A 10,191-nucleotide genomic window follows, 5' to 3' on the forward strand; every position below is an offset into this window, starting at 1 on the left:
CTCCAGTTTAATTGGCTCGCTGCTGTACGTTTGTGACAGTAATGTACCGGAGGTCCTGTATGTGGGTCAGCGTGAAGACGACCGGACGCACGAGCTTTCATGAGGAGTCACGGGGACCTGACAAAACATTTCCAGCTGAAAATTTAGATATTTATGTTTAACATACAATTTACTCCGTATGATGAGGTTTACATTAGAGACTGATTCTGCAAGCTTGTTCAGATGGTATGGTGAGGTTTACACATCACATCATAGCTCAAAATACACAGGGCCTTGCAAAAGTATTCACACCCCTTGCATTTCTCCACATTTTGTCAGGTTACAACCACAAACATAAATGTATCTTTTGGGGATTTTATGTGTCAAACCAACACAAAGTGGCACATAATTATAAAGAGGAAGGAAAATGATAAATGGTTTTCCAAAATGGTTTATAATTAAAAATCTGAAAGGTGTGACATGCATTTGTGTTCAGCCCCTTTACTCTCAAACCCCGAACTATAATCCGGTGGAACCAACTGCCGGTATTAATGTTTAATGTTTATTGTTTAATGTTTAAATTAATTGATGTTATTTCTATCCGTTATCACCCAGATGAGGATGGGTTCCCTGTTGAGTCTGGTTCCTCTCAAGGTTTCTTCCTATTACCATCTCAGGGAGTTTTTCCTTTCCACTGTCGCCGTCACCCTCGGCTTGCTCACCAGGGACAATTCATTCATCATCCAGTCATTCATCTCATTATTATCTAGACACATGTTTTCTCACACATACATGCAAGAGTTTCTTTTATTATTGTGAAGCTGCTTTGAGACAGAGACCATTGGTAAAAGTGTTATATAAATAAAATTGAATTGAATTATATATTATTTCTCTACAGCTGATTATTTTCAGAGCAAACAATTAGTAATTTAGTATTATATTTCTACATCGTTTCACCAACTTTAAATCTGTAAAACTAAACAATAATAATAGAAAAATTATAATAAACATTAAACACTTTTTTATTTGTTAATGCATGTATCTGATGCCGCCGTGTGCAGAATCACCCGAAAAATACGTTCTTTGGTTTTCTGTGAACTGATGAAAATGATTGATGATTAACTATTTTACACTGGGAAATAAAATGAAACAAAGCAAATAAAATACACAGAAGGAACCTGGAAACTTCTACACTTTGTAGGTGGTTATTATGAAAGTGCGCCAAAGAGCAACACTGACATCTAGAGGCTGAAAAGAGAAGCGCTACTCAAACCTAGAGCCTTTAAAATAATAATAATAATAATTATAATAATAATAATAATAATAATAAAGATTGATCTGTTATACAAAGTGTATTGCATATATATATATGGACTTACAACTTTTATTCTAAGAATAAGAATTATTACTACACATGAATTAAGAGCACAGACTACAGGCTAGCGATATTATTGTGAAGTTCATGTTGGATGAGATAGATTTGTCATTATTTGTGATTAAGCAAAAGACAGATACATAACTCACAGTTTGTCTCTGATTGTTGATTTTGTGTCTTCAATGAGGTACACGGTACCAAAACTTCCCTTGCCGAGTCTCTGCTGAATGATGTATCTGTTGACCAGCAGAGGATGAGGATGATGATGATGATGATGATGATGATGATTGTGATGATGATGTGTAGACTCAGACTCCAGTTCACGGAATTTAGGCATGATGTCCAAATCTATACCTAGAGGTCAAAGGTCATTGTGCAATTGTAGTTTAATTTAAAAGCAAAAGCATTAGGATGCCCCAACCCTTAAAAGTTAATATAACAACAATAAACAACAACCTAATTATTATGTCGTGTAAAGCTTTAGGATGCCCCAACAACAACAACATAATGATTTTGACTCAAATTAAATCAAATTAAAATTTTAGTTGTCACATACACAGTCATACACAGTACGATATGCAGTGAAAAGCTTACAGGACCGCCCGTGACTTAAAAAAAATAAATAAATCATGGAATAGAATAAGAAATAACATATAGACTTTATCTAGAGAAAATACAGCTATAGAAGATTAGAACAAAATATAAAATAAAGGAAAAAACAAACAAACAAACAAACAAAAAACTTAGCTGTACGAATATAGAATATATAGAAAACTTTATTAAAATTGAATTTAAATAAAAATGTCCAGGGTGTGTACAAATATGCATGAATGTGTCGGTGCAACGTCCATAAATGTGCAAAAGTGCAAACAAATGTCCATAGTCAGGTCAATAAGTATTTGCAAGTTCTCATACTTACTGTAGAAATCATGGAGGGTCTACAATTTTCAGCATAGGTGCATTTCCACTGTGAGAGACAGAATCTACAAAGGAAAATCTGGAAATCACGCTATATGATTTTTTTTTTTTAACTATTTATTTGTAAATCACTTGCTTATCAGCCAGATTTCTGACCCTTACAGACCTGTTATTTTGCTTTTAAATAGTCCAGCTACACTCTGCTCATGATCCTAGATTAGTAGCACCTGTTTGAGGTCGTTAGCTGTCATAAAGACACCTGTGCACCCCACAATCAGCCAAAGTCTAAGTAGATACATGGGTTATCAATGATGCTAAGAATGGTGAAGAATCAGCCCAGAACTACACGGGAGGAGCTGGTCAATGCCGTGAAGAGAGCTGGGACCATCTTCTCCAAGGCTACCATCAGTAATACACTAAGACATCATGGTTTAAAATCTTGCATCGCACAGAAGGTTCCCCTGCTTAAGTCAGCCCATCTCCAGGCCCGTCTGAAGTTTGCCAGGGACCATCTGGATGATCCAGAGGAGTCATGGGAGAAAGTCCTGTGGTCAGATGAGACCAAAGTAGAACTTTTTGGTCTTAACTCCATTCGCCGTGTTTGGAGGAAGAAGGATGATGAGTATCATCCCAATAATACCATACCTACAGTGAAGCATGGGGCTGGAAGCATCATGCTCTGGGGGTGTTTATCTGCACAGGGGACAGGACAACTGCACTGTATTAAGGGGAGGATGAACGGTATATCTTATCTAAAAAACAAAAACATGAGGATGCCCCAACCCTTACAAGTTTATATACTGTATCCTAATGTATCCTAATGACTTTATTTCTCTTTCTGTCTCACTTCATATTAAAATAATTAAAATCCTAGCACAACAACAATAACAAACAACAACAATATTCTAATGCTCTCCAAAAGTCCCTGATGATATCTTCTGAACTGCAAACTATTAAATATATTAAATACATCACAGAGTGTAGTCCAGTTTAAACGGGTTATAAACAGTGTATAGTAGAATGTATAATGGAGTGTTTAGTAAGTTAAGCTTTAGGTCTAAATAAGACTTCACTAGACTCAGTGACTGTATTCGATTTTCTTAATCTTTTCAAATCGTTTCTTTCGGATCAGTCTGAGATTACTGGATTACTGCGACGCTGTTAGTTTGGGACAGAGTTTAGTTACCTGTGATTTACTCCAGCTCAGCTTCCGTGTGCGTCGCCTTCGGTGTCATGGTAACGCTTAAAGGGGCGGCGCCATAACAAAACCAGACCAGGTGGACACGAGGGTGTGTTTCATTTGCATTTTATCAGAATAAAAGCATAGTGCTGTAGTTTACAACAGTAATTGTGGCTTTAATACACACACACACACACACACACACACACGCACACGCACACACTGTATATCTTTATCATGCACATTTTTCTGCACATAGTCTACAGCTGAAGATTTAATGTGTTAAACTAGACTCGTGAGTGTAAACAGACATTTTTATTGGATCACATTTAATACTTAAATAGAAGCATCATCTGCTTTTATTAAATATGCACAAATTGGCAATAAAGAAGTCAGATCCTTTGATGTTGATAAACGAATGTATTGTTTTCACAGTAAAAAAAACAGGCATTGTATTAATTATATACGTCAGCAATCTATCTATCTGATATCTATAAGGTGGACACACTAAGCATTTTTTTTTCACTTATTTCTACAGAAGGCTCCTTCATGAAGCTGCTTTGGTGGATGAAGTACATTACTGTAATATTATTTGCAACTAACAGCATAACTGTGGACGGATATAAGTCTGATTGCTAAAAGCTAACTAAGTTGTCTAATTTGGGCTGTTTTAACAACTTTATTGAATTATTTAAATGTTAAACAGTAGCTATTAAGGGCTAGTTGGATGGGCACTGGAGTAAAACACCAAAGGTGGGCAAGATGCCTATTGGGTTGATGTTCCACAAGTGCATCACTCATCACCTGATATATTTAATATAGGTCATGGTCACGAGGCCTAGTAGGATGTTAACTTCTATACAAAGAATGAAGAACTTTAATTTAACAACACATCATTCCCCTACACTACCCAGACTACTTCTGACAAATTTAGGACACTCCACAATGCTAAACAAGCAGCATGAATATGTAGATATTGACCTAGTTAGCCTGTGTGCATGCTCAAATAGCTTCTGGCATATGAAACTGGAATAAAAGCCAGAGCGGGCATTTTACCCCACCTGGGGGTCTCGGCCCACTCTCAGTCCTGAATAAACATTAAAAAAAAGCAGAGCTTAATACAAAAAAGTCTAACTTTATAGGAAGAGAAATGAATAAAAGTAAATGCAGCCCAGTACCCATGAGCTTGTTCACAATACACAGTACATTAAAAGTAATGAAAAAGACATGCACGCTGAACTTTATTAATATTTTAATACCAAGTAATGTTATTAAATGAGCTATGCTTTAGACTGTGATTTAAAATACAGAGATGTCACTATTGTTTTTTGGAGCAAGATGACTTGATTCTTGTATCTTCTATCAGACAGTAATATACACAAACTGGACATCAAACACCCAAATGTGGCATTTTTAAAATTCTAAATTTTAAATATATTCAATTATTTTAAAAAGCTTCCATCATTGCTGCCTAAAACAACCTGGAGTAAAAAAAAAAAAAATAAATAAATCTTACTCAACAAAGGAAGTGAAATTTAGTTCTCACTTCTGCATTTCATAAGAATTTGGTGAAATAGTAGAAAGCGTGTGTGTGTGTGTGTGTGTGCGTGTGGAGGATTAACATTTTTTTAACACCAAAAAGCCGAGTTCTAACTGAAGAAGAGATGAAGACGCTGCACTTGGCTCTGATTCTGCTCTCGCTGTCCGGTATGAAACATCATCTCACTCTTAGACAGGATTATTGTTCAGAGTTTTAACTGTGTGCTGATCTTTAAACTGTACCTAAAATTATCGGACTGAAATAATCATAATAAAAAATGATATTTAGGTAAAAGCATGTTTTTAAATAATTAATTTGTGCAAATGTCATGTTTTCATACAAATACTAACTTTCATTTTGTATCTAAAACAGTTTTTTATGTTTACGTCCTTTTGCTTGCAAATGTCATTCAGTGTCTGTGAGTTTGCTGATTATGTGCCAGACTTAGTGTACACTACATAGATTGTTCATGAATTAATCAGATAATAGTTCAGAAAACATCTGGGCAGCACGGTGGCCTAGTGGTTAGCACCTCCAGGGTCCGGGTTCGACTCCTGCCTTGGGTCTGTGTGTGTGGAGTTTGCATGATCTCCCTGTGCTTGGTGGGTTTCATTCAGGTACTCCAGTTTCCTCCTACTGTCCAAAGACATGCAGATTAGGCTACCACCATGTTGCCCTTGTTGGGCCCTTGAGCAAGACCCTCAACAGCTCAGATGTGTAATGAGATAAAAAAAAGAGGGGGAAGTGCACTATTGATTTTTGGAGCAAGATGACTTGATTCTTGTATCTTAGAATTTCAGAGAAGAGAATATTGCGTCTTTTATTTATCTCTTAGCATATCATTAAGCAGGCCACGGGTTTCAGCAATATGGGAAAGAAAAAGGATCTCTCTGCTGCCGAAAAGCGTCAAATAGTGCAATGCCTTGGACAATAAATGAAAACATTAGATATTTCAAGAAAACTTGAGCGTGATCATCGTACTGTGAAGACATTTATGGCTGATTCAGAGCACAGATGGGTTTCGTGCAGATAAAGGCAGAATGAGGAAGGTTTCTGCCAGACAAATTCATCGGATTAAGAGAGCAGCTGCTAAAATGCCATTACAAAGCATCAAACAGGTATTTGAAGCTGCTGGTGTCTCTGGAGTCCCACGAACCTTAAGGTGTAGGATCCTCCAGAGGCTTGCAGTTGTGCATAAACCTACTATTCGGCCAACCGGAACCAATGCTCACAAGCAGAAACGGTAGCAGTGGGCCCAGGCATACATGAAACAGTCTTGGTTACTGATGAGTGTCGTGTCCCCCTGGATGGTCCAGATGGATGGAGTAGTGGATGGTTGGTGGCTGGCCACCATTTCCCAACAGGGCTGCGACGTCAACAAGGAGGTGGTGGGGTCTTGTTTTGGGCCGGAATCATGGGGAAAGAGCTGGTAGGCCCCTGTCGGGTCCCTGAAGAGTGAAAATGACCCCGGCAAAGTATATAGGGTTTTTGACTTTCTTCCATGGTACAAAAAGAAGAACCGTGCCTTTTGTAGCAAAATCATCTTCATGCATGGCAGTGCACCATCTCATGCTGCAAAGAATACCTCTGTGTCATTGGCTGCTATGGGCATAAAAGATCATGGTGTAGCCACCATCCTCCCCTGACCTCAAACCCATTGAAAACCTTTGGAGCATCCTCAAGCAAAAAATTTAGGGTAGGAGGGAGTTCACATCAAAAGGATATTCTGACATCCTGCAAAAAAAAAAAAATCAAGCAGAAACTGTCCAAAAACTCACAAGTTCAATGGATGCAAGAATTGTGAAGGTGATATTAAAGAAGGGGTCCTATGTCAAGATGTAACATGCCCTGTTAGGATGTTTTTGATTGAAATAGCTTCTAATTTCAGTAAATATGACCCCCTTAAGCTGCAAATTCAACAAAAGCCCATTTTCAGTTCTTTACAACCTATACAATGTTCTATACAGTGTTGTGCATAATAATTTGAAACAAAGCATTTTCAGTTTTTTATAAATAAATAAATTAATATTGTTGTCATTAGGAGTTTTGTTCAATAAAATTTAAATTATACCCTAATGGTTAATGACTTGAAAATTATACTGACTGTCATTTGCATTGACTAATTATGAAAATCAGAGAAAGATATCATTTGCGTAATAATTTGGAACATGTTGTATATACAGGGATACACATGATAGAATAGGAGATGAAACTCACTATATCATGATTACTACACCGCTCTTCAGTTTTTCATCTGCACACATCCTCCTGTGTTTTACAGGTGTTCTCACTCAGTACAGTGGATGGGATGTGAAATATACGGAGAAGTCGATCTGTGCTGTGAGAGGATTCAGTGTCTCCATTCCCTGTAGTTATTATTATGCAACATCAAATCCCATTCAAGTGACACAAAGGCTTTGGTGCTCAAATCATGCAAACACAAAAGGGTGTACAGACAAATTGTATGTTTATGACAGCACATCAAAAACCAAGTCAGACTTCAAGTACGTTGGAGACGTCAAATCAAACTGCACTTTGTTAATCCACAATGTACAGTTCAGTTATTCTGGAACGTACAAATTCAGATTTATAACTAATGCACCCAATGGCAGTTGGACAGGCGAACCTGGAGTGACTCTACAAGTAGGAGGTACATTTTATGATTAAAATAAATTTCTTTGCCTTGAACAATTGACATCACATAACCTGTATAATGGTAAAAAAAAAAAAAACTTCTTGACACTCGATTAGACAAAGATTTCCATTTTTAATGAGAATAATTTAATAAGCTACTGTTTAGATTTTTCACCTGTATTTAATTTATCTAGAAACTCTGCACATGAAGAAATGTAATACTGTACATGAACATGTATTAATTTCCAATATATATATCATATATAAAAGACATACTGTATAGGAATTAGATATACTGTAGGTGGGTGATATATGGCAACTTACGTACACTATGTATAAAACACATATAATTCTGAGCACACATACAGTACTTCACCTTACTGTATATCCAAATTGTTAAAAAATTAATTATCATATATGCCTGTACACTGACATCGAAGAAAGTTGATGATAGGCAAAAGTCAAGCTGGTTTAAAGATTTTATAAGATTTTAAAGATACAAATGTCAGGTGGCACTTCAGCGTAGTGATAAGCACTGTCGCCTTGCACCTTCAGGTTCCGGGTTCGATTCCTACATCGGGTCCCTGTGTATAGACTTTGCATGTTCTCCCTGTGCTTGGTGGGTTCCCTCCGGGTACTCCGGTTTCCTCTCACAGTCCAAAGACAAATAATAGCCATTCCCAAATAGCCTGGCACCCTGTCCAGGGTGTACCCTGCCTTGTGCCCTAGGTCGTCTGGGATAGACTCCAGACCCTCCCGCAACCCTGAATACAAGATAAAGCAGCATAGACGATGAGTGAGTGAGTGAGTGATGTCTTAATGTCATGATGGCCTTTTTAATTCCTAACGAACTAAAAATTCTAAATTAATTACAAACTTAGTCAGTAAGGGATGATATCCTTTCTGTTCTGTTGTTATCTGATTCTACCTGTTTAGGTAAAGATAAAGTCAGCTAAGTACATTCAGTACTGTACAAACATGCATGATGAAATTTCCTCATATTTAGGGTTAGCTGTTGCTGCGGATCACTTTCAGATTACTATCGGCTTTGTGTAGTTCATGCATTCACATGATTTTTATGAGCCAAAGTGTCCAGGACATCGTTCTGAACAACACACTGCTCTATATACAGAAAACTATTTTATACAGTATGATGTAAATGTGTCAGTCCTGATTGAGTGACATGGTGTCTTTCCTGCTCTCTGAAAAAGATTTAAAGGTGTCATTAATCAGGCTCAGTGGAAACGGAACCCTTAAACAAGGAGACTCGTTAAATCTGACGTGTGATGTGAACTGCACACACAGTTCCTCACAGTTTGTGTGGTCTAAGAACAACGAGCAGTTAAATCCATCAGGACCCGTTCTTCACTTTCCTGCTCTAACCGTGAGGGATTCTGGGAATTACACCTGCACTTGGAAAACCAAGGAGACGTCAGGATCTAAAACCATCAGCCTTCAGGTCGAGGGTGGGTCCATAGTGAAATAAAGTGACCTTTGCAGATGAATATTCACACAGTAATATACCGTATATGTATTCTTTTTATTTTAACAGGTAAAAAAGTCACAACTGGCCATTGTTTAATCTGGATCAGTGTTTTAGTGACAGCTGGAGTGATTTTTATTGTCTTAATCTTATTCCTCTTAGAAGCTGTGATTTACAACCGGAGGTAAAAGTCTGAATATTGTTCATTTAATACAATTTTCACAGTGTTTAATTTTTTTTAAAAAGTGTTAAAAGTCACATTATGTGTGTGTGTGTGTGTGTGTGTGTGTGTGTGCGTGTGTGTGTGTGTGTGTGTGAGTGATTGCAGACGTGTCCACACTGAGCAGCTGAAGGAGGATGATTCAGACATCTACACCACAGTACAGTACAATACATTCACCATGAACTGATCCCACTTTCACACCTCAGTTACTTCATCCCAGATTTCTGTATGTGAATTTCACCTGAGAGCAGAAAGACACCAGATCCTTATCTCTCTAGAGCTCGATCATAAACTGTTCATAAACACATTTACGATGAATTAATAAACCTATTTTTTTCTCATTCAACTTTTTCCATCAAAATGTTGAATATTTCCTTAAAACAGTATGTTTTTCCTTTTCGCGAAATTAAAGTGCTTGACACTGAAGACTTCATGAACTTTCTTTCGGCTGCTCCCGTCAAAGGGTTGCTACACCGAACCATCCAATCCACACACAACTTGACACAGGTTTTTACCCCGGATTTCCTACCTGATGCAACTTTCCGGCTGTATGCGGTGGTACAAAGCAGTCACTGGCAGGGTTCAAACCTGGATCCTCAGATTCTCAGATCAACAACCTACTGTAGATCCTCAACCACCTGAGCCACCAGTGCACTTGCGGAGACTCCTTCCATAAATGCTTTAAAAACACCCAACAGCAGCTCTGAAAGCAGTGCAGGTTTATTTATAATAATCCCCTTGTTGGAATAAAGCATCATTTCTATTGTAACAGCTTGTTCACTGGGACATAAAGTATACAGTAAATAAATAGAATAAGAACGATTTATCAGCATTTCCTGAAAAATTGGAAACCAGAGCT

The 10,191-nt window shown here is 37.5% G+C and overlaps 2 protein-coding genes across 2 annotated transcripts in view; one reads left to right on the top strand and one right to left on the bottom strand.

Moving 5' to 3' along the window:
* nek11 (NIMA-related kinase 11) overlaps positions 1 to 1,691 on the bottom strand; it is a 55,555-nt gene extending 53,864 nt beyond the window's left edge. The window contains exon 1 of the mRNA XM_053490705.1: positions 1,504 to 1,691. Within this exon, the coding sequence (XP_053346680.1) occupies positions 1,504 to 1,691 (188 nt within the window). The remainder of the gene's footprint in view (positions 1 to 1,503) is intronic.
* Positions 1,692 to 5,047: 3,356 nt separating this feature from the next.
* Positions 5,048 to 9,746, top strand: LOC128516993 (uncharacterized). The gene is made up of 5 exons (XM_053490718.1): positions 5,048 to 5,159; positions 7,274 to 7,642; positions 8,838 to 9,092; positions 9,179 to 9,293; positions 9,438 to 9,746. Exons 1-5 carry the CDS (start codon positions 5,117 to 5,119, stop codon positions 9,517 to 9,519), a joined length of 864 nt encoding a protein of 287 aa, XP_053346693.1. The 5' UTR covers positions 5,048 to 5,116; the 3' UTR covers positions 9,520 to 9,746.
* The last annotated feature ends 445 nt before the right edge of the window (positions 9,747 to 10,191 follow it).

The sequence above is a fragment of the Clarias gariepinus genome, unplaced genomic scaffold, assembly GCF_024256425.1.
Source record: "Clarias gariepinus isolate MV-2021 ecotype Netherlands unplaced genomic scaffold, CGAR_prim_01v2 scaffold_30, whole genome shotgun sequence".
NCBI lineage: Eukaryota > Metazoa > Chordata > Actinopteri > Siluriformes > Clariidae > Clarias > Clarias gariepinus.